The 23,880-nt window shown below is 47.6% G+C and overlaps 7 protein-coding genes across 7 annotated transcripts; 3 read left to right on the forward strand and 4 right to left on the reverse strand.

Moving 5' to 3' along the window:
• Positions 1 to 1,169: 1,169 nt before the first annotated feature.
• On the forward strand, positions 1,170 to 2,661 carry utr2 (putative cell wall glucanase (Utr2); the record flags this gene model as incomplete). The annotated part of the gene is made up of 3 exons (XM_056919617.1): positions 1,170 to 1,281; positions 1,363 to 1,800; positions 1,895 to 2,661. The coding sequence occupies 3 exons, from the start codon at positions 1,170 to 1,172 to the stop codon at positions 2,659 to 2,661; spliced, it is 1,317 nt and encodes a 438-aa protein (XP_056782775.1).
• Positions 2,662 to 3,836: 1,175 nt separating this feature from the next.
• N7478_003404 (uncharacterized protein) lies at positions 3,837 to 4,157 on the forward strand (the record flags this gene model as incomplete). The annotated part of the gene is made up of 1 exon (XM_056919618.1): positions 3,837 to 4,157. The coding sequence occupies one exon, from the start codon at positions 3,837 to 3,839 to the stop codon at positions 4,155 to 4,157; it is 321 nt and encodes a 106-aa protein (XP_056782776.1).
• A 1,247-nt stretch (positions 4,158 to 5,404) lies between these two features.
• N7478_003405 (alkaline phosphatase) lies at positions 5,405 to 7,315 on the reverse strand (the record flags this gene model as incomplete). Its single annotated transcript, XM_056919619.1, has 2 exons — positions 5,405 to 5,712; positions 5,779 to 7,315. 2 exons carry the CDS (start codon positions 7,313 to 7,315, stop codon positions 5,405 to 5,407), a joined length of 1,845 nt encoding a protein of 614 aa, XP_056782777.1.
• A 359-nt stretch (positions 7,316 to 7,674) lies between these two features.
• Positions 7,675 to 8,571, reverse strand: N7478_003406 (Mth938-like domain-containing protein; the record flags this gene model as incomplete). Its single annotated transcript, XM_056919620.1, has 2 exons — positions 7,675 to 7,874; positions 8,061 to 8,571. The coding sequence occupies 2 exons, from the start codon at positions 8,569 to 8,571 to the stop codon at positions 7,675 to 7,677; spliced, it is 711 nt and encodes a 236-aa protein (XP_056782778.1).
• A 3,608-nt stretch (positions 8,572 to 12,179) lies between these two features.
• hmt1 (putative vacuolar ABC heavy metal transporter (Hmt1)) lies at positions 12,180 to 15,145 on the reverse strand (the record flags this gene model as incomplete). Its single annotated transcript, XM_056919621.1, has 3 exons — positions 12,180 to 13,434; positions 13,500 to 14,656; positions 14,801 to 15,145. 3 exons carry the CDS (start codon positions 15,143 to 15,145, stop codon positions 12,180 to 12,182), a joined length of 2,757 nt encoding a protein of 918 aa, XP_056782779.1.
• A 2,464-nt stretch (positions 15,146 to 17,609) lies between these two features.
• Positions 17,610 to 21,826, forward strand: N7478_003408 (WD repeat protein; the record flags this gene model as incomplete). Its single annotated transcript, XM_056919622.1, has 2 exons — positions 17,610 to 17,785; positions 18,025 to 21,826. 2 exons carry the CDS (start codon positions 17,610 to 17,612, stop codon positions 21,824 to 21,826), a joined length of 3,978 nt encoding a protein of 1,325 aa, XP_056782780.1.
• Positions 21,827 to 22,087: 261 nt separating this feature from the next.
• N7478_003409 (uncharacterized protein) lies at positions 22,088 to 23,789 on the reverse strand (the record flags this gene model as incomplete). Its single annotated transcript, XM_056919623.1, has 2 exons — positions 22,088 to 22,819; positions 22,875 to 23,789. 2 exons carry the CDS (start codon positions 23,787 to 23,789, stop codon positions 22,088 to 22,090), a joined length of 1,647 nt encoding a protein of 548 aa, XP_056782781.1.
• Between the last annotated feature and the right edge of the window lie 91 nt (positions 23,790 to 23,880).

Genomic DNA, 23,880 nt, shown 5'->3' on the forward strand with positions numbered 1-23,880 from the left:
AGAAAAAGTCTTGGGCGCCGAGCCTTACGGCGCCACTCTATTAATCCACCAAGTCTTGGTCTTGTTTCTTTCTTGTTTAAACCAAAAAAAATTTGCCTGTAGCCTGGCGAAGCGAAGTGTGGCTCACTTGAAATTGAGTCGGTGGCCCCCAACTGCAAGGTGTCTCGGAATATGATTGGGTACGCCATATTCGGTACCGTACGGATACCCGTACCCAGGTGGGCTGCTGGAGCTGGAAGAGGAAGCGTTACACGATCCCTGGAGTCTTATTGGTGAAAAGAGACACTAATTATAACACTTTGAAGTTGGGAAATCGTAGTCGACCACGGACCATTCCGATATCTATTGCCTACCTAGGTACAGAAGAGTTTAGTCCGGTTAAATCCAGTCAATTCAGTGTCAATGTGGTCATTCTGATTTTGCTAGTCACAAACACCTGGGGCAAAATGTCTCACACGGCACCCACCAAAGTAATCACGACGCGCCTAAACCAGGAAATGAGATCGAGCCACTGTATTTTTAGGAAGATTTCTTCACCTAGGGATCTATTTTGGATTGTCGAATACACAGATATTCATGTTGCCACAATAATTTGCCAAATGTGATCGGCTGATTACACAAAGAAGAGAGAGAGAAAGGCAAAGTCAATTCGCGGGGAATTGGCAGACCCTTGGCGTAAATACGGGTAATATCGTGTATTGGCACTGTCAGCCTGCCAATCAATACCTGTGCACAGTTATTAGTGGAGCACTTGAGTCAAAGAGCCCTGAGAGTCCCTGAACTAACGAGTCCCTGTCTAACCAAGTGGAGCCAGTCCCTGTTCATGATAAGGTGTTGACTCCACCAATTGTTCCAATTTCCTTGGATGCTGTTTATGCAAAAAAGTTCCTGCTGGAAACTTTGATTGTCATTGCCCCGTCACCTTTAAGGAGCCCCGAACTCTCTCTCTCTCTCTCCTGATGCCCTCGCCTTGACTTCTTCCCTTTATTTTAATTTCTTCTTTTTCCATCACCCAGTTCGCTCGTTTGTCTGTGGTTTTGTTTTGTTTTATTCTTGGATCTTCTACGATCTGTTTCACTCGCTCACACTAAAACTCACCACACACCCCCTTTCTTGTACATTCTGGTTTTGCATACTCGAACGTCTCCACCCGTACACAATCTGACACGATGGTCCGTTTCGTGACCTCTCTCTCCCTCCTGGCCCTCTCCGCCACGGCCTGGGCTACCACTACTTGCAGTGCTAGCAGCCAGTGTCCTAAGGACAAGCCCTGCTGCTCCCGTAAGTATACATGATATGATGCATTGCAATTCGAACTGATTGTGGAACCTGGTCCCTGACATGCTTCTCTTCCCCACACAGAATATGGCGAGTGTGGTACCGGCGCATACTGCTTGGGTGGTTGCGACCCCCAGGCCTCTTTCGCCATTGACGCGTGTGCTCCTATGCCTGTCTGCCAGAGCAAGAGCTACACCTGGGATAACCTCGACAACTCCGTCTTGAACACCAAGTACCTCGGCAACACTACCGACGCCGACTGGACTTACTCTGGTTTCCCCAAGACTGAGAATGGCTCTCTCCTCATGACCATGCCCAAGGAATCTGTCGGAACTCTCTTCGCTAACAACCACTACATCTGGTACGGCAAGGTTTCCGGAAAGATCAAGTCCAGCCGCGGCAAGGGTGTTGTTACTGCATTCATCCTACTCTCCGATGTCAAGGATGAGATCGATTACGAGTGGGTCGGTGCCGATCTCACTGATGTGCAAACCAATTACTACTGGCAGGGTGTTCTCGACTGTACGTGACTTGCTTTACTCCGATATTTCTTTGTTTGCGCGCCGCGCGCAATGTTAGATGCCTTTTGATCTGATTAACTAACTCAAATTCACAGGGCACAACAGCGCCAACGCTACCTTCAGCGGCGATGACAGCTTTGACGACTGGCACACTTACGAGATCGACTGGCAGCCCGACCAGCTCCAGTGGATCATCGACGGCGAAGTTAAGCGTACCCTGAAGAAGTCCTCCACCTACAACGAGACCTCCAAGCAGTACCAATACCCCCAGACTCCTTCTCGTCTCCAGATGTCTCTCTGGCCCGCCGGTCAGTCCAGCAACGCCGAGGGTACCATCGCCTGGGCTGGTGGTGAGATCGACTGGGACAGCGAGGACATCAAGGACAAGGGTTACTACTACGCTACCATCGGCCAGGTTGACGTGCAGTGCTACGCCACCCCCGACGGCATCACCACCAAGGGCAACACCTCATACGTCTACACCTCCAGCGACGCCATGGAGTCCGATATCGAAGTGACCAGCAACTCCACCATCCTGGGCTCCTTGGGTGCCACCGGTCTCGACCCCACTCTCGGTGCCAACAGCTCTTCTTCCGCCACCAGCAGCGGCAGCGACAGCGTCCCCACCAATTCCAGCGGTGGCAGCGGTAGCGCCGGTAACAGCACTACCTCTACTGGTTCTGGATCTGGATCCAACTCCGGCTCTGGCTCCGGTACCTCCACTGAGTCCGGTAACCCCTCTTCCACCTCCAGCTCTTTCAGCCAAGGTACTAGCAGCAGCGCCGCCAACCCCAGCGACCGTGTCCTGAGTGGCTCGCTCTTCGCAGTCCTGGTTGCTGTTGGTGGTCTGGTGACGCTGTAAATGTTTTGATTGGATTTGAATCCCCGATTTTATCTTGTTGTATTTTATTCTTTTTACTCTTATCTTTTTGAGTACATTATTTTGATCCCGGGTTATTTCCATATGGGCCCATTTCTTTCTTGACTGTCACTGAACCCAACTTGAACAAATCCAACTTAATGAAGACCTCCCTTTCCGATATGTTACGGTGATTGTCCTGTTTCAATGCCTTCGTGCATTCGTGCATTAATCTCAATGCTTTGATTTTCTTTCATGGTTTTTGTTTCAAAATACCTCGTTAGCGTCTCATTTGATATTACTATCCAACTACTTGTTCTGGGTATTCATTTGATCTTCACTGTTCCTTGTAACTACATAAATTCCCATCTATTGTAGAGACTGTTTGTACATGCATCTATTGGCAAGTCCAGGTGTTACACTGAAGCCTCTGTCGTCATTCATGCAGGGTACCTACATATCTCAAAGCACCCATCCACCAAGCCACGGGAAGATGGGTGTACTATACCGCATTGGCTGGGAACCCAACAACCTCATCCAAATACCTGTGGACACACGCCACATCCATGTATCCACGTGGCATCGGAGATATAGAAGGGAATGCACTCCGTACTTTGGTCAATATCCTGTATACAGCCGCCATAGTGGGTCTGGCATGTGAAGGTCTCAGGCTTATGTACACGCAAGTTCTCTCTGGATACATAAGAAGTGGTTATGGCAACTTGCAGCATCCCCGTTTGGTCCTGGTCAATATGAGGCATCTGACGAACAATTTGAAGAGGACGCATATCAAGACCAACTTAAACCCCTTAATCTCTATCTTTGATGCTAGCCCAATTTTACTTTGTATATTCTCTACTGCATGGGTATACATATCCTTTCGTTCTGCTCTTTCGCTTCTGTCTCAGCTATTTACCTGCCTTTGATGGATTCAACATTGATATTATTTATAGACAATCCAAATGCGCTCTCAAGGATCAACTAGGGTACACCTATTGCCTCCTTTTCAACTTCAGAAAATAAAACAAGATAACCACAACTTCTTGGCCCTACTCCCTTGAAGTTCTTTTCAACCCAGGACTTCCCACCTTAAACCCAGACAATTCCATTGAGCCCATCTTAAGAACATAAAAGACCTCCCACTCATTTCACAGAACAAAAAAAATTTCAACCATCCGATGTGCCTCTACAAAGCCATCTGGTACTATGAATGCCAGCACGTCCGATTCCAACTCCATACTCTCTGCAATGAACTTCTCGACCAGCTATACCGAATCAACGAGATAATGTCGCAAGAATCACAAGCATCGCAAGATGAGGCCGAGAAACCGGTTAGCTGTTTACCTCGGCTCGTCGCTCCAGATGGTCTCCTGGTCATGAAGGATAAAGGGTTCCAGGACGGTGGAGCAACGAATATTATTCAGTGGGTTACTGACTTGGTTGATCCGTGTCCATCTTGTGCTTTGAACTTGAAATTGCACTTGAAGAAGGAGATGTGAGAACTTGAATATTCATGGAGTTTGGTTGCTTTTATTCTGGTCTGTGACATTGCGTGGGGAAAACTGCTGTCAAGGAGACAAATAACTCAAGTTGCTGATTGACTATGTATACTATTATGATGGTATTGATTTCTTATATTCGTTTCAATCACCCGATGCTGATGCTTAGTCGTGACCACGCGGCCTTGAGGCCTAAATCCCTTTCATACCATGTGGACATATATTCTTGGTTGTTCCATAGCAATTCTGACTCTTCACATGCTTATCTACCAGACCAAATTCAGCACTTGAGATATTCAAGAATCTCTTATAGAAAAGAAAGGTTAATGTATAACCCCATTCCATCATAATACAGACTCCAAACTTAGAGGCAATTCACATCCACTAACAAATATGAACTTCTAGTACAATTAAGTCTAATAATCCTCCAAACCCCGTTATACAAACCACATAACTACTAGCCCTACCGACCTGATTCCAAGCAACAAAGCCAGGAATAGATACAGAAACCATTGAGCTGAGCTGTCTAAGTGATTGTTTATTCAAGAATTTATCTATCAAGAAGACAAGATGTGTTTTTTCGATGGCACATGTCATAAGCAGTGCAAGCACTACACTTTCCGTATGGCTTCTTTTTGCGGTACTATGGTAAACCATCTACACCATCATGATATCGATGATGACTTGGAAGGCGTATTGAATTCTCTTCCAGATGCTGCAGACGTTGAGTGTCTGCCTCGTGTTTTATCTTTTGGAAGCACTGTTGGGGGGTCCCCGATTCTTGCGGTTCATGGGGATAAGGATGGTACTAATATTTTGTCGTGGCGGTTTGTGGATGGGATTTGTATATCGTGTCAGGCGCCCTCGGCAGATATTTGTAAGAATTGGGCTGCTTCTGTAGGCTTCAAGTTTGCGTGATTTCTATTCCTATGGTGTATTCCAAGGTTGGTTGGATTATGTTTGATACTAAATTGGGTATCACTGTCTTTGGTTTTGGAGGATCATCTATCTATTGATAGGAACGGATGTGAAAACTTTGTTGAATAGTTAAGAGCTGATTAGAGCTAAGGCAGTGAAGTGAAGGGTTGCTCTTTTGAAAAGTTTGAATGTGTTGTTATTGTGATATCAAAGACCTTTACCGGCCGTACAAGAGTCTCACCCTCATTCTCATGCTATACCCGAAAACGCCGAATGGGGGCAAATGTGGAAAATTAAAAGCAATGCAGAGGGATTATTGTAATGACAGACTAGTGCTGTCCGCCACATCCACAGTCATCGGAAGATCGCTTTTTGAATTCTCCATGATATGTGTCAAGACCTTCTGTCTCGACATCCGACCCTAACGGATCGCCCATCCAATCAAAATTTCCTTGGGAAGCAGTGGAGGCATCCGAGTTCGCACTCCATGAAGCTGTTTTGCGGAGGAGTTTGGTGACCTCGTCAACTTTGAGGTCGAGATACTCGGCAAGAAAACCGCCTACGTCGGTGTTTTCGTTATTACCGACGAGTGGCCAGGAGTCTCTAGAAGAGGATGCGTAAATGTTGACGTCAACAGCTACAAATTCAAGATCATTAGTATACATTCAATGATAACCAGAGGATTTGGGATTTAGCTTCTTACCAGAATGGCCATGTGTGGACCATCCAAGCTGTGCTCGACGACTGATAATGTCGGAAAGTACGTATTTGGTGGCAACTCCAGCTGGAGGATTGATGATGGCGTCCAATTCTTCGTCAGAGGCGTCATCGATGCCAAGGTACTCATCTAAGAGTGTATCACGAACATAGCTCTTCTTGTCTGATTTTTTGGCATCAACACCAGCTCCGGAGAGATATTCATCAAGCTTGGCTTCGGCAAACTCAGATGAGTGCTTGGCCTTTGCTAGAACACTTGGATACCAGACATATTTCGGGTATTCCACACCAAGCTGTCTAGCAGCTGCCAAACCGCCGGTTTCGTGATCAGAGGTGCTGACTACAACGCCAGGTGTAGAGTCCTTATCCAAGAAATCCAAAACAGCAGCAAATGCCTTGTCATACGCCAATACCTCGTGAACCTGAGCAGCAGGATCATTTCCATGACCAGCATGGTCGATACGCGAACCCTCAATCATCAAGAAAAACCCGTGTTCACTATCGCGCGTTGCCTCGCTCAGTGCATTCAACGCAGTGCGAGCCATTTCCTCCAAAGATGGATAAACGTCATTCTGAGAGCGGCGATCAATCTCAAACGGAATGTCTTTATCGGCAAAAAGACCCATCAGCGGTAATTTAGCTTGGGAACCGTCGTTGAGCGCATCGAACCCAGCCCGATCATTCACATAATTGAATCCGTTCTTGGCCGCCACGTCGATCAAATCCCGATCATCCGCTCGACAACTGCCACTAGTAGAATTGGGCAGGAAGTGACATCTTCCACCACCCATCAGCAGATCTACAACTCGTCCTAGAGGGTGCTCGCCGGCTTCTTGTTCCGCAATGCTATCCTCGTACTGTCGCAGGTTGGCATGTGAAGCAAAGCACGCTGGCGTAGCATCTGTCAGCCGTGTAGTGACAACCAATCCAGTCTTATATCCCGCTAAAGCGGCGGCCTCCAATACCGTTCCGCAAGGTGAATGATCGGGAAGCACCGAGATAGCTCCATTATAGCTCTTATATCCGCAGGAGAAGGCCGTCGCTCCAGCCGCAGAGTCCGTGACAAGACTAGAGCTAGATCGTGTCCGAGATGTACCGATGTAATGCCGGTCCAGAACGAGAATATCGTCAACTGGGAGGCCCTCTGTGTACTGGCGGAAATTCCTTGTCATCGAAAGACTGGTTGGACCCATGCCGTCGGAGACCATGAAGATCAAATTGCGTTTGCCTGTAGGTTTTCCACCGGGGCCCCATATCTCCTTCTGGCTGTGTGATTTCGACGTTTCGTGTTGGAAGACCACGGCCAGTACGATTACCAGGATCGTGGCGATAAGTGCCCACGTAAATAATCCGACTTCTCGCCAAAATGCCCAGCCTCGGCGCTCTCCCTGGCGAAACTCTGGTCGTGCCGCATGCTCGCCGGTTAAGAGGGCGTCTTCTTCTTCATCGGCTCGAATGGAGGAGTGGTCATCGGAGGATGGCCGTGGGACCAATAGGGGTGTATCGCGTGAATCGACTGCCATGATTAATGTGGGGAAGTTCAAGAGAAGCCCTGGTTATGGTGCTGGGCTTCTCTCTAAGTTGGTGAGGGGTTTAAGAGATCAGGTGGAGTCCCCAAGATGATGGGGTCGAAGGTGAATGCGGTAAGGCCCAGGGACTGATTCCCAGCCGCCAATAAGCACTGACCCGCATAACGGATCCCTGATAAGGGTTCACATGATATCCATGGGGAACAGCTGCATGTTTGGGGTACTTCTAGTATATCTACTGGAAATGGGAAATTTTTATGACTTTCTAAGTTTATTGAAATCAAGAGCGGCGTTTTAATCTTCCAAGGTTATCAACGTTGTTATAGTACATTTTTCTAAGCGGGGAAAGCGACTCAAGCCTTCCCTTTCCATCCCATCGGGATCATAGCAGCTGCGATCTCAGTCACACCACGCTCAGTAGCTAGCAAATTGAATTGCGCCGCAGCATTACGGGTGTCCTGGATATCCACACGAATTCCCAGGGAATTAATCTGACGTTTTGTTTCCGGTGAAAGAGGATGAATCGAACTACCCAGCCCAAGGATAAGCATATCTAAAGCGAAATCAGTAACCAATATACAACAAATTACAGGTCGTACAGCCTCAGACAACTCTCTTAGGAAGGTCATAATAGCTGTGCAGCTTATAATTTCCACTCCACATAACCATCCGAGCAAGTCCCAGTAGCCGCAGCTACAAGCACAAACTATGAAGAAAAAGAAAAGTCTAGTTCACGTACCAGGTCTAGGCCAAACAACACTCAAAAGACCCCAAGCCTCCTCACTCAGCTCAAATTGTCCCTTCGCATTAAGCATTGCCGCCTTGGCCGCGGCCTCATTCTCAAACTGAGATTCCGATGCCCTCCACGGTCTCCACGAAAATGCCTCGCCACCCACAAGCAGCATGCCATCGCCGCCAGTAATCTTAACACCGCTGTTCAGATGGAATCCCGAGTCCAAGCAGGCATCGATAGCAGTAGTAGGCGCAGGAATATTGGCGAGTACATTGAGCGCGTTGAAGTCTGTCTGCGTGTCTTCTTGTGACTCGGGGCCGCGGTCGTGACTGGTGGGCTTGTGGGTGTGGGCACGGGGGATCATTCGTGTAGGGCGAACATTGGAGCTGTTGTTTCGTCGGGAAGATGTAAGGGATTGGATTGATGGATTGGTGAGTCGGGGGCTGCGGAGAATGGGAGAATTTGATGAGAGGGTGGTGCGGAGAGCGCGGAGGAGTTGGGGCGATGGTGTGTGCATTTTCAAGATTCGTATGCGACAGCTGGTAGGGATGTACGGAGATTTAATATACAGTATTTGGTGGTAAAATCCCGGCGCGAATATTGATGTTGTGGTAGATTGAGGTGAAATACGGGTGGGAAAAGTGAGTTGAAGCTAGCAAGCTTTGGCTGGTCTTGGCTTGGCGGGCTGGACTTCCGCAGATCTATATGCAAAGGCCTGGAGGTATGTAGGTGCTGCAGGGGTGTAACTTTGGAAGAAATAGTACAAAGTCCAAGAATCTAAGTGTTCTATTTCTACCTGTGGCACTCTAGCAAAAAGAAATAAAACCTTGAGGTTTCGATAAACCAGATAGGCCCGGGCTGATCATTATTCTTTCTAGAGGTTCGGCTTCCTGTACCATCCCATACTTCCAAATCACGATACTTTAGCTAACAACAAACCAACCACCGTCGTCTCATTCAATATCTAGGATATTTGAAAATACTACTGGGACAAGGAAGAGATGCGAAAAGAAAAGGTGCAAAAAAATAATACCGACAGCTGGCGGATTTGAACCGCCGCCTCCGAAGAGAATTGATTTCTAGTCAATCGCCTTAGACCACTCGGCCAAACTGCCTTGTAATATAATGAGGTCTCATTTTTTGACATTGTGAAGCTTGTGGTAAAGCCTTGAAGAAATAGTTATATGTTTTCAAATATCAAAAACTAAGCACCTGAATATATACTAACAACGCCTATGATGAGTAGAAATGTTAAGGTCGATCATGGCGTCAACATTTCAAATTCTCCACATCAAATGGCAGTTTGGCCGAGTGGTCTAAGGCGATTGACTAGAAATCAATTCTCTTCGGAGGCGGCGGTTCAAATCCGCCAGCTGTCGATTAAATTTTTTTGTTTCTTCTTTTTTTTTTCCCCGTTTAGCCTTTCTTTCCGTGTCTTCTATAAACTCGCATCGAGAGTGGCCAGTTTCGAAGGCAGAGTTTACCGAAAACGGGAGATCTCCATATGGAGACTTCCGATGCGGCGTTTGTTGCCCTGGCCTAAATAACGGCGAGATCTCTGGTATACAGCTTCTCCCTGCCCATGCTCTCGTTCCAGAGTCTTTGCAAGACTTACTACATCCAAAAATATATATTTAATCGCGACCCAGGGCAAAATATATATGCTCTTTCAAGTTATGACATGGTTCAAAAGGATAGCTCTCTTTCAAAAATCCTGTCATGGCAATCAATAAAAGATATTCCATGGGCGCCATACCGAACACCATACCGAACACCATACCGAACAAACAAGGGGCAGGAGAGCTTTCGAGTTGGCTGAAAGGAGTTTCTCCCTCATTATCAAAGAACAATGTCTTTGATATGAGCAATCTCGCAATTCTCTACGGCGGCATCTGTCGGTATCACATTTGACGGTATCTCTTTTGTCATGGGGATGCCAACGAAGCTCCTCTTCCATTTGGACCGAAGCAATCTGGGGTCAGTGCAACACATTCCCTGATATAGATTGCAAACTTCCAAAATACAGAGGGTTCTAGACACCCTCTAGGTGGGTCCACATTGCCTTTGAAATGGATTGTTCTTAATATGGACTCGAGATCTTATTAAGAACATCAAGCTACGAGTGATTCTTCTTCGTGAACCAAAAGGCAGAGGACCTGGCTCTCACCAGCAGTGAATCTCTAAAGTATTGATTTTCAGATCTGCTTAAAACTCAGTGGAGATAACAACGAGCGGATATTTGTGAGATCTCCCCCAACATTTATTAGGATGTGGTCAGGCAAGGGGCTGGCAGTCCAAAAGCTGGGGCTCTGTTCAGATTCGTGGATGCAATCGCAGAGTTGAGGCTTGTTCCGGCATTTTACCAGAGTACCTTGACATTTCTGTTGATTATCCTTGGCTAGAATAATGAAAATTCTGGACAAAGTCAGCCCCTTCCTCCTGAATTAGACAAAATTGATCTAACACTGAGGTTCTGGCTTACAAGACTTGACTTTTTAAAGGATAATGAGCTTCGCCGTCTTTCAGGAGGCAGCGCAGAGTAAGACTTGGCTTACTAGCCCTTACGCTTCTGCGAGACCGGGTGAAAGCTAGTAGTGAGAAACGAATTCTGTCCTCTCGTCCACGACGCCGTGGTACTATTCCTCAAGAGACCACACAGAATTTTAGATCTCTTCTGAACGAAATCCAGGAAGCTCGATCCTCTTCAGCCCGGATAATCTTTCGGAGAATACAAATCTGCCGGAAGTCCAAGAACCCCAATCTTCTTCTAGAGAGACAATCATTATTTTAAGTGTTTACTCAGGGGATATTTGGCTTGATGCAGATATTCCTCATAAAATCGCACTAGATGAAGTTTCTTGGAGATGTGATTTCAAAGGGTAGCATCGGTTAAGCTACATACTCCCAATAAGCCAAAAACAACATTCTGAAGACAAGAAGTTAAGCTTCCAAGAACAGCAGCTAGCAGAACTTCATGGATAAAGAGCCTCAAATTATTGACTAGACACTACTTTACAGGGTACGAAACAAGTAAAGATCTCATCAGCTCCTACCGTGACGCTTACAATATTCAACATATAACATCCCGCATCAACGAAGCACCGGAGCCAGTATGAAATTCGCCAGTTATTGTTCCCGCTCCCCCCTTTACTTGATTTTTTTTGGAAAGTGAAAAAAGTGGTTCCTCAATGGTGAATCCATGGAGGTCCAAAGCCAACACAATCCACTTGTGCATTTTTAGAGTATTCAAGTTAACGTCCGGTCAAAATGCCACATTTCGAACTTCTTAATATCCAATGGCAGTTTGGCCGAGTGGTCTAAGGCGATTGACTAGAAATCAATTCTCTTCGGAGGCGGCGGTTCAAATCCGCCAGCTGTCGATTTATCTTTTTTTCTTCTTCTTTTTCCTTCCTTAAAGGATACCGCCAATAACTAAACACGCGGCCTTAGTTCAGTGGTGGAAAGTCTCATGCTGGATGGGGCGCGGCTTCAGTTCCAGGTGATGGACAAACCTTGAACTGTCAAGTAGAAAACACACAACATGGACGTCTGCAAACTTATATTGAATCAAGAGAAATCCCAAATTTGAATGTCCTTTATTAATATATCCACCTCGGCCCCAGTGATTAATCTAGTTTTTATTTCCAGGTTACCCACCTATGCCCGTACTGACTACCTATTCAATATCGAACAAGGACGAAAAGAGAGAGAGAGAGACGGAGAAAATGCAGTAGAAGAAAGAAACAATGTCATGCGCGTCATGATGCCCGAAACGCCAAGGAACGCGCGTGAAAGAAATGATAAAAAAAGGAAGAAAGAAGAGAGAAAGTGAAAATGAAAACATATTTCAGCACCATAAAGTTTCGATGAAACAAGGAACGACATCAATGATTAAAGAGCGCAGGAACAATGACCATGCATTTTAGTCATCTTTCCAGTCTCAGAACATATTACGCACCCTTTTTGTTTTCGTTGGCCAATTAGGTAAGTCTCCAAATGAAGAGAGGGAAAGCGAGAAGAGGAAATAGATGAGTATGCACACGTGAATGATTAGACATGGTAATGTAGGTGTTGAGGGATGTTGAATTGCCTGTACAGGTCGATCGTGTGTGGGAGGTATATTGATTATTTGGCAGGATGGTGAATGCCATTTCGGTCCTCGTCTGACTGACTTGAGCTGTCATCGCTATTTGTCGCGTTGCGTAGACGCTCTGCGCGGTTTTGAAGAACTTGGGCTTCGGCGGCTGCCTTTTGAGCCCGGATTTGTTTGCGCCACATACCGGCGTAGCGGCCCTTAATTGCGAGGAGCTCTTCGTGGGTCCCGCTCTCGGCTACTTGGCCGTTGTGAAGGACTAGGATACGGTCTGCGGTTGTGATGGTGCTGAGTCTGTGCGCAATTACCAACATGGTGCGGCCGTGAGAAAGAGTAGAAAGAGCTCCCTGGATATGCTCTTCTGTATCGGTATCAAGCGCGGCTGTGGCTTCGTCCAAAAGAATGATGCGAGGATTCTTAAGAATAGTGCGGGCAATGGCTACACGCTGCTTTTCACCACCGCTAAGACGCAAGCCACGCTCCCCGACCTTGGTATTATATCCATCGGGGAATGCCATGATCTTATCGTGGATACTGGCGGCGCGGCAGGCCTCGTACACATCTTCGTTGGCGGCGTCTTGATTGGCGTATTTGAGATTATACATTAACGTTTCGTTGAAAAGAACAGTGTCTTGTGGTACGACACCAATGTGTTTGCGAAGAGAGTCAATGGTAATATCTTGCACATCATGACCATCCACGCAAAGAGAACCTTTCTCCGCGTTGTAGAAACGGAAGAGGAGGCGGAAGATTGTAGACTTGCCGCCGCCGGACTCTCCAACTAGAGCCGTAGTTGTACCGGGCTCGCAGCGGAATGTAAGTCCATTCAATGCGGGCTTGCGAGAGTCATAAGAAAACTCGACATTTTGAAAGCGGATGTCACCCTTGCACATGGCCAAAGGTGTAGCACGGGAGCTATCCACTACAGTAGGTTGCTCTCGGAACAGTTCCAGCATACGCTCGGCATTGATGAGAGCTGACTGGATGGAGCGGTAGAAGGTACCAAAAAAGTTGAGGGGACCCTGAAGCTGGGCCATGTATGTCAACAACGACACAAATCGTCCCACCTCACGCTGGCCGGTGGAGACCTGGTACGCGCAAATAAAGCAAGTTGTCAAAAGGCCAAGCATGAAAACGGTATTTTGGCAGGTGTTGAGTAGAGTCAGAGAGAAAAGTACATGGTACTCGGCCTTCTGGAAGGTACCCACAGCATCACGGTAACGGTCGAACTCATACTGCTCGGCATTAAAGTACTTGACTGTTTCATATGAAACCATAGAGTCATTCCTGGTAATTCAACTGTTAGAAAATCTTTTTGATGTGAAACAAAAAAAAACACACAGGGAACTTACTTTACAGCATCTTCTTGCCTCGAAGCGTTGACCATCTGTCTTCTGATCTCTGCTCTCCATTGCGCCATGCGGATTGTGACATAAAGATAACCAAAGGTTGAGATACCAACCACGAGAGCATAGTAGACATCGAATTTGATCAAGAAATAGCCAACCGCGATACCCAAATCAACGAGCATGGGAACCACCTGGAAGGTGACTTGCTCGAGGAAAGTATTAATGGAGCTTCCCTTGCTAAGAGCTGAGAGCACCTCACCGGTCTTCTTGCCTAGATGAAAATCCAAGCTAAGACCATGCACGTGCTCAAAGGCAGCAGTAGAAAGCTCCATATAAGAATACTGGCTCACAGGAATCCAGAGGCTGGAACGCATGGATGACAGTAGGCCCTGTCCACCTTGCAGCCACCTGTAAACCACATACATGAATATCTCAAACCATGGTACACGGAACTGGCCCTCGTCTGCAACTAGAGCAGTCGTAATGGCATCCACCTGGTTAGGAACCAGCACATTGACAACACGCTGCGCGACAAGTAGGATGAAGCAAGCCACGAACACGATTTGTAGACGACGTGACTTAGAAGGCCACAGGTAAGGGAAGAACAGAGAGTAACCACTCAGATACTCCCACCAGCTGGTTGAGGGCATCGTAGTTGGGCGAACCCAAGGGTCTTCTGGCTTCGCCGACCCGTTGGTTGCGCCGTTGGTACCGTTGGTTCCATTCGTAGATCCATAAGAATGACCATTTCCATTGCCATTGGCAGCACCATTCTCCGCGCTTGATGAGTCCAACAAGCTAGTTGATTCCGTGCTTCCATTGTGATGTCCATGTTTCTTATCGTGGTTCTTACAAGAGATGGATTTGCTGGCATAGAGGATGACTAAGGCGAAGAGAAGGAGGACACGCACGGCGTTGGAGGAAACTTCCAATGTTTCCCATAGGGTGATGCTTCGGCGAATTCGGCCACCCTCCGGGTCTCCAACGACCGGCTCATGATGGACCGAGGTGTAGATAGATAAGGATGTGCTAAGAATAACCAATTCAATGGGTATGGCGACGGACCAGCAAATGAATTGAGCGAGTGTTGGAGATGGGGTGGTATCAAGCAATGTCATGAGCAAAACGGCGTAGACGAAAAAAGAACCGACGATGTAGATCTGCAATATGGTTAGCTAACTCTATTTTTTGATTTTCATAATTTTATAATAAATAGTATTTTTTTCAGCCTGCATGTAATTTGCTTTTTTTTTTCTGGCTTTCGGCAATTTTGGGTATGAGGGGGAATTCCCTCCGAGACGTACCACCACGGACTGACCACGCCACCAATGCTCGGCTCTCGCCGTCATCACATGGAGGATGTAGATCGTCGCATCTGCAAGGAAGGTCACGAGTATGCCGACAGAGAGCCAGTTGAAGACCCGCTTGACAGTGTTGGAGAACCCCTGCGTGTTGCGGATGCCAGAGCTGCGGGATCGAGTAGGAAGCGGGCGTCCACCGGGGCCCATGCGAGGTGATTCGGGTCGGTTAGCTTTGCTCGCGCTGGCCACGGTATTGGCTATGAAGGCCACGGCGAAAAGGAGTAACAGGAAAACCGGATAACATGTTCGTAGGTATTGCAGCAGCTCGAGAGCTGCGTGGGGATTCATGATGAAGCAAGTGAATTAGCTCCCCCACGAGGATCCGCACAAGAAAAGGAAAGAGATGAGAAGAAAAGAAAAGAAAGAAAGCTGGTTTAATCGCTTTCCATGACACAGTGGGCGTCCTCCACTAAAACCGCGTAGTCGAAGAGGCGAGGTTCGGATCGGAAACGACTGGACGGGTATGGCCAAGGATCGACGCGAGGAATGATCGCGGCCGCACGCGGGGATTATGCGTGAACAACTTTTGGGTCCACGAGGCGAGATCGGAGAGCAGAACAGAGAAGGAATACTGTATGGGGGGTTTAAGCTTTGCGCCAAAACAGTTAGAAAATGCAGAGATGCAAGGTTGTTTTTCGTAGAATTAATTGCTTTTTTGTTTTGGTCTAAGATGGTTCTGTGAATCTGCCGAGTTTTTGGGGGGACGGTTTTTTTTTTCTTTTTTCCTCTCTTTCTTTTTCCTTTGAAGCCTGGTGACTCTGTGATCTGAACCACCAAACCTTGGAAGAGTCTCCACGGGGTGGCAAACTCGACAACCGGAAAAAGAAGAACAAGATGGAAATAAGCGTATAGTGATGGAAATGTAATAAAATAAAATAAAATATTCCAAATCAAAATAAATATAGCAAAGGGTAGAAAAAAAAACAACAAAACACTGAAAAAAAAGAAAGTAGACAAGGATTCAGGGGAATACGAACCTTTATACAAAGGAATCGAATGATTTATTTCTCAAATCAAATTGGATCTCTCACACGAACTTATTCAGGAGGGAATGACGGTGTGTGGGTGCAGCTTCACGCTCTCCGCCTCGGACTTGACAGCCTTCGGGTTCCTCAGCTGCAATCCGAGGCTGTGGCTGGATTTTATAGATGAAATCCCGAGATAGAGGGCGTCGATTGTTTGTCCTGGTCCAAACCACAAGATCGGAAACTGCCAGGTGGGCAATGCCAGTTGTGTTGATGAGTTTGGGGTTGATGTGTTGCTGCTGCGTTGCTGCTGCTTGAAGTGTGGATGTGTGCCCGATGGTCCAGGTTCGAATGAGACCCAAAGATGATTAGGCGAAGGTGATGCTGTTATTGACTGGGGAGAGAGGGGGAGAGGGAAGTAATTTGAAAATATTCCTCTATAGTAGAGTTTAAGGGGGCGAAAGAACTTGAAAATGGCCAAGTTATTCAAGCTGGGAATATCGAAGATGACGATATACTAGGATTCTTCAGATCCTCGGAGAACCAGATAGATTTCCATGTATAAATAAATAAATAAAGAAAACCGACATCATCATTATCAAATAGACAAATATTAGTATTTTCAATATTAACATTCTTTTTAATAAATAGAAATATCCATTCTTTCTCCGTAATGTCCCATGTCCGGCGATCAGATGGCAAACCAACGATCTAGAATCTCCATGTGCGACCAACCCGGTCGTTGGGTCATTTGTTGCTGTCTGAGCCCCCGATTAGATCCATTCTAGACTCCCCGGTGCTTTTGATAGATGTGCCTTGAATTTGAATCTGAGAATTAATCTGACTGTTAATTTATTTGACATTTCCCTTTGTACTGATCCTATTTACAGTTCAGGGGTTTTGACAAATAGCACGAACTACTATCCGTAGGTTGTATAATCAAGGTTTCATCTGTAGCTACCAGTATCTCGGGGGTATACTAGTAGGTATATCCGCTGTCGCATGTCTCCTTCGCATGTCGCCTTGTATAGCTACGTTAATGGGATCATCGGCCTCTTAACTATAAACAAATCCCCAGCACGAGACACTTACCAGCCTTTCTCCTCCGATCCATTGGCTATCCGGTTCCCCGACCGTATGAAGCTTGTCTGTGTCATTCGTTTTGCCTGCTCATTCCATCCCAACGGTGAGACATGTCTTTGTTACTCCAAAGGACTCTCTGTGCCGATTATGATTTACCGATTAGCATTATCGGGATAACATCCTTCTCTACTTTGGATAGTCCATAGCTTTCGAATCCTCTATCAAACCATTCTCTCCCCATCGGAAACCTCGGGGAGACCTGCAGTGGGACGACTTTCAAATCTGATCTCTTTGCTGTAGTGGTGTGTTGGCTTGTCAGACCGCTCTTGACAACTCTCACCAGAAGCATGAGGGATCCACAATCCTTTCAGAGAGGTACCAACCCTGGAAAAAATTCCGGAAAAAACAGAGAAGCTGGTTAAAATCAAGTTATAATCCTAGTCCGATGGAGCCAGGGGAAAAGCAGCTACCGGCATCTGGAGGTATACACACTTTAATCCACTCTCAAAGAACTATAAACTATATTCTCGAGTCCCCAAACTAGTAGAATATAACGGAGGGTTTCAAGGTTAAATCCATTTTTCCCCACTTAAGATAAACCTCACCGCCCTTGCACCACCCCAACCTTGGAAACCTCACTTCATTTTGGTCAACTGGTCGTGTGCCCTCGCCCCAGCAATGGACGTGTGATAGGGGAAAAAATCATGTCAGACCTGTCAGGGTCACGTTCACCCGTACCCCCACCGCCACCTCCTCCTCCAAAGTACTCGCGTGCTGCGCACGCCCTTGCCCGGTTCGCGCCTTTCTTCTCCGGATCGAGACCCCCCAGTCCGCAGAATAACCGGGTCGATGGTCCCCGGCCGATCAGGTCTAAATCACTGTACGTTACATCTTCACACCGCTGCTATATTGCTTCATTTTTAGGTCTTCTTGATTGGATTGCCTCTGGCTTTGCTTCCCTGTTTCCCGTCTCTTTGCGGAGACGCCCAGATGCACTGCTTGGTTGCGATCTGATATCACCTCTCATCCTTCAAGCCCCTCCCCTCCTCATGTACTCCCCGAATTCTACATTTCTTATTCAGATCGGAGATCGAACCAATCCTCACAAATGTAATATAGCCCAGGTGAACCACAAACAGTCACCCATCGGACTGGTATCCCCATTGCGGCCCTCGACATCTCCCCCGAACGAACGCATGCCGTGATCGCGGGCAAGGAGATTCTCAAAACTATCCGAGTCTCGCCTGACCATTCATCGGAGGAATTTAATATTCGCAATGCAGTGGTGAGCTATGCATCCACCCAGAATGATGCGAATGTATCGATACCACATAAGGACCAGTTGAATGTAAAGGATGTCAAGTGGTCACATGGTAATTACGACCGGATAATCGCGACTGCGGTTGCCAATGGCCGGATCGTCGTTTACGACCTGCAGCGGCCCGGCCTCCAATTATGTCGCTTCCAGGGCCACAACCGCCAGGTTCACAGACTCGCCTTCAATCCCCATCTCGCCTCTTGGCTGCTGTCCGGTAGCCAAGATGGAAGCATCCGTATGTGGGATCTGCGAACCGCCTCTGCGAATCGTAGTCTTTCCACCTGCGGCAGCAAACATGTTTATCAGGGCAATAGCGATGCTATCCGAGATGTCCGGTGGTCCCCCACCGACGGCGTCGTATTTGCGACCGCTTCGGACAGCGGCGCTATTCAAATGTGGGATTCACGCAAGACCACCGCCCCGCTGATGCGAATTGCGGCTCACGATCGCCCGTGTTTCGCCGTCGACTGGCATCCAGACGGGAAACATATTGTCAGCGGAGGCACAGATCGGCAGGTCAAAGTTTGGGATTTCTCCTCTGTAGAGCGACGGCAGAAACCTGCGTTTCAGTTCCGGACCCCCCAGCCCGTGACGAATGTCCGCTGGCGTCCGCCATCATGGGTGGGTGATTCGCCCGGTTCGGGAGAGTGGCAATCTTCTCAAATAGTCACTTCCTATGACAAAGAAGACCCGCGTATCCATCTCTGGGATCTTCGCCGTTCACATGTCCCTTTCCGTGAGTTTGATCGGTATGATACACCGGCAAGCGACTTGCTCTGGCATTCCAAAGACCTGCTGTGGACCGTCGGCGAGTCCGGCGTATTTACTCAGACCGATGTTCGATATGCACCCACATTGGTCACTCGGCGGCCGACATGTTCAGTCGCCTGGAGCCCCCAGGGTGCGTTTGCTGCCTTTGGTCATCAGCGTCCTCGACGACGACCTCGTGGTGTCGATGTCTCCGAATTTCTCCATCTCGAAGACGACACAGCTAGTACCGGGGAAAAATCTTTGAGCCAAAGTCCCGCAGATGACATTCTTGATGAAGTGTCACTATCTTCCTCATTTCGCTCTCGGCAGACTCAGCCTACCGCCCTCCGCCCCTCAAAGTCCTTGGGTAGTACACCACCTGCAGCCGTGGACTTCATCCCTATTGTACCCCTGAACGAAGCATTGGCCAAGATCTCCACGCCAGGCCCTGAGCAGCTGGGGACAATTGGAAGTATACCCGGTGCAACGAATGATGAATCTCTCTTTCGATTCTTGGCGCGTCACTATTCGCCTCTGATGAATACATATGACGACAGGAAAAGCCGTGTCGATGCGCTTAATTCCCTGATGGACTCGCTTGACCATAATGCTGAGTGTGCGGATGATGTATCACAGGCAAAACTGGCGCAAACATGGCGCATTGTCAAATTTGCGATCATCCAAGAGCTTCAACGCAGGTCGAGAAAGCAGTCGGCTAGTAACAAAAGTGGCGTGAAAGGCAAGTCATCCAAGGATGGCCTTCTAGCCGATAGGTCACGGCCAACCGATGACAATCGCCAAGGAAAGGTCAAGAATCGATTGCTCAAGGGGGTGATGGACGCAGAAGGCCAAAGGAGTTTGAATCCGGATGCTGAAAGCACTTCGAACATGACTACCCCTCTAGCACAGCCGTTGCCAGATTCTCCTCACATGGACGACTCATGGAGTAGTGACTCTCAAATCCCTTCAATAAGTGATAATGCGATTGATCTTGACCCACTACCACCATCAGTGCTGAGCTCACACAATGGCTGGAGTATGCCTGATCGTGAAGATCGTCTAATTGCACCTTTGCCCTTGCTACAGGCTCAGTCGGCATCAAGTGGTGACACTCACAACTCTGCGGGGATCATGGCCGACCGTCTCCGTGATCCACTGTACGACCCAGATAGCGATCAGAGATCAGCACCTCGGGCAATCACTGGCAGATCCGACTGGAGGGTTCGTAATCATCCGGACTACCCTCGGAGAGGCTCCGAAGAGGACTTTGACCAGAAGATGGAGCATAAGCGAGCAGCTCTTCGAGACTACAAACAATTTCCCAAGACAGTACTGACACTGGATACTCCCATGGATTCAAATCGACCACCCCGACCGGATGGGTACAACCGACATGATTCCTCGGAAAGCTTCCCCATGTTCTCCGCCTCTACTGATAGCTCACACCCTTCCAAATCCCTTGGTGTTTCATATTCGTCCAATGGCCGATTCCCAGAAAGACGTTCATCGGATGGCGGCCAGTCTAATTCTTATGGAGGGCGGTCTAGCACATCAGCTAGAAGAGAATCTAATTTGGACCCATCCCCAGAAGAATTAGAAGAGGATTATGAACTGGATGAGTCTATGATAGAAGCAAATCGTGTTCATCTCGAACGGCCTTCCAGCCCTCCAGCATTATTGACTGAATCCACACCACTCGAATATCCAATTTCTGTGGATCAATTCCAAACTTTGCACCCCTTGGCCGCTAATGTCTCCGCGTACCCTTCTATAGCGGGAGTCTTTGAAGATCTCTCTCAGATCCAGATCCCTCTCGCTCCCGACACAGCTGAATCGAAGCCATGGAGCATCGAGGCTATCCTGAAAGAGGCAGTTCGGTACTACCATAGCAATAGTAGCTCTGTTGATATCCAGACTGCAGCGCATTTGCTTCAGAAACTTCACGTTTTATTTGAAGATTGCGAGGAAATTCTGCCTTATGAGGAGAGTGAAATGATCTTCAAAACTTACAATGAATATCTCATTCGACACTCCATGGATCTGGAGGCTGCTGAGCTCCGCTTATCCTGCGTACCCACCTACCCAGCTGTCTACGATTATGCACAAATTGACACATTTATGAACGTGTTTTGCTATACGTGTCAAAAGCCATTTGAAAACCCCAAGCGTGATAACACCCGTTGTCATCGCTGCAGCACTCCACAAGCACCATGCTCCATTTGCATGAGCATTGACCCGCCCGCCGAATGGGTCTCTGCACAACAAGAGCAGCAATCAGCCCCCTCCGGTAGTGCAAGCCCCAACCCAGAATCAGAAACAACATCTCATTCCTCTGTCCCGACTGAACTTGTTCCAAGTGCTGAACTTGATCGATTTGGTTCCTTTCCCGCACCCCGCCCCATGGGCTCAGCTCTCTGGACCTGGTGTCAAGGATGTGGTCATGGCGGCCATGTCGCTTGCATGACTACCTGGCTTAGTGACATATCCATCAGCGAAGGTGGTTGCGCTACTCCCGGCTGCTCGCATGATTGTGGACCAGGGCCCCGACGTGACTCGAATCGTCAAGCTGATTCCAAACGTCGAGACTCTGTTAGTCGCTCTTCTGGTGCTGGTCTCGTAAAACGTGATCCCTGGATGAAAACCGAAAGCAATGCTGTCGAAAAGGTCCGTGGCATGCTTGGTGCTGCTGGTGTTGTCGCTACCACTGGTGGAACTGTCTCGAATACTTCATCGGGTACTGGACAGCCTACCTCTGGAGCTGTGTCGCCTAAGAGGGTCAGGTTGGTGACACCTGGTGAGCAGGGTCGACGGAAGGGTCCATCGAGTCGCTCCAGCTTTGCCCCTACAGATTAAGTGAGCCTTTACTTTACTGTATCCTTTGGATTCAAAACCTTAATCTTCTGTATGACTTCATACGTGTACTTTATTAGCCTTTGGGGCCGTTCGATATAATATTTGTCGATCGATTTGTCATTTAGCGAGTTTTCTTTTTGGATTTTCCTTTGTTGTTCTCAATGATTCCCCCAATTGACATTTAATTTTATTTACATTCACATCCTTCCATATTACACCTCGTCACATTATATCAACCTTGTAAATGTGAAAAAAGTACGCCTAGAACCTCCGTTTCTTCTTAGGGGCTTTACTCTTGTCCTCAAGCTGTCGCTTTAACTCATCCCGTTTCCGAGTAGTCTTCTGCTCCTCCGTCTCAGCCGCGGCCGGCGGAGGGGCAGCCTCTTCTCTCTTCGGCGAACCCTGAGACGCCTCTTCCTTTACAGGTCGAGTAGCTTCAGTCTCTTTAGTGTCCCCTTTCCTTGCACTAGGTGGTCCTTGTACCTGTTCTTGTTCCTGCTCAGCAACAGGAGAACTAGGGTCTGGAGCAACAGGGGCTTTCTTTTTGCTCTTCCCGCCTATCATCCCAAGCTTAGTGCTTCTTTTAGCTTTTGGAGTTGCCGGTGCTTCAGTAGAAGCTTCCTTAGCTGATTTTGATGTCTCCGGGGCCGGTGGTTCTGCCTGTGGGGGTGGAGACGGAGAAGGAACTGGAGCTGGACTTGGAGATGGTTGCTTTTCTTCTTTCTTTTTCTTGCCTCCGATTACACCAAGGCCTCCTTTAGCTTTGGTGAACTTTTTAAGCGGTTCTTCGTGTTTATTTTCTGGTGTAGGTGTGCGCTTCTTCTGTGTTGTTGCGATAATCTTAGACTCCAAGTCTAAGTCTGAGTCTGAGTCTGATGCTGTGGCATCTGGATCTTTAGTCGGCGGTTGAGTTTTTGTCTTTGCTTTTGTTTGTGGCGGAGTAACCTCGGGCTTTTTATCTTGTGCTTTGCGACGAGGCAGACTTTCCTTTACCTGGATTTAGTTAGTACAAGTAGCTCGTATAAAGGATTATTGAGGCTATGCAAACCTGAAATTCATCCTCTTCGCTAGCGGTCGATGCGCCGTCTTTGTCTAGATCGTAATCATGCTGCGAGCTGATGATTTTATCATCCTTTCGTGTAGTTGAAGACCGTTCATTTGATTTTTGATCACTCTTGTCGGATAGAAACGAGAATTCCGAGAGTGATGGCAGGTCGCTCCACCACTGATCCTCCGGCGCACGCAGTTTCTCAATATCAACACTTTTAATTCCATTGATAATATCCGTAGCCAAGCTATTAGAGCCATTGGATGAAGCCTTTGTAGACTCTCGGAGCCATTTTGTTTCATCAAATATCGCAACACCTTTGATAACTCGACCAACATCAGGTCTCGTGTTTCCCTTCTTAGAACGAACTCCCGCAGCAGCAGGAAAAGCAGTTCCAGGATCTACCCCGAGTACCTCGAACTTATCAAACATTTTTCCAATGACCCAGTCTTTCTGTTTAAGCTGGTCTAATAGGAGTCGCTGTCGAAATTCCCACCCCGCCTCATTTCTTAGTAGCGGGAGCAGAAGTTGATCCGTTATAGACGGAGAAGCTTGCTTTGATAAATGCATTATCCACTTAAGTGGTCGAAGCGGAGGAGGGAGCTTCGAGCTCGTCGTAAGTTGAAGCTCATTGCTTTGAGATGAATTAAGTGTTGCACTGCCTCCATCGCCGCGTAGAGCTTCGCCGATCTTTACCAGCAGCACTTCGAATTGATCTTTATCTTCGCTTGGATCGATAGTAGTGGCGTTTTCTTCTGCTTGTTTGAGAATTTGGTGGTGTGATAGCTCTTCGCTCCATATGGAGGTTAGGTCTGTTATATAGAGGTTGTAGCCTTTGTGAGTCCATGTGAACTGGAAGAGGAGAGGAGGTAAATTAGACTGTTGTAAAGTCAACCTATGCCATGCTGGTGACATGGTTTGTAAAGATTTTGGTTTATTTCCACAGTTCAACCACCTGGGCAGTTCTTTAGTGTTTTGTGTAGACGAGAGGTGAGCTTTGGGGTAG

This window comes from Penicillium angulare (assembly GCF_028827245.1).
Source record: "Penicillium angulare strain IBT 27051 chromosome Unknown utg000003l_segment0_segment0, whole genome shotgun sequence".
Classification (NCBI taxonomy): domain Eukaryota; kingdom Fungi; phylum Ascomycota; class Eurotiomycetes; order Eurotiales; family Aspergillaceae; genus Penicillium; species Penicillium angulare.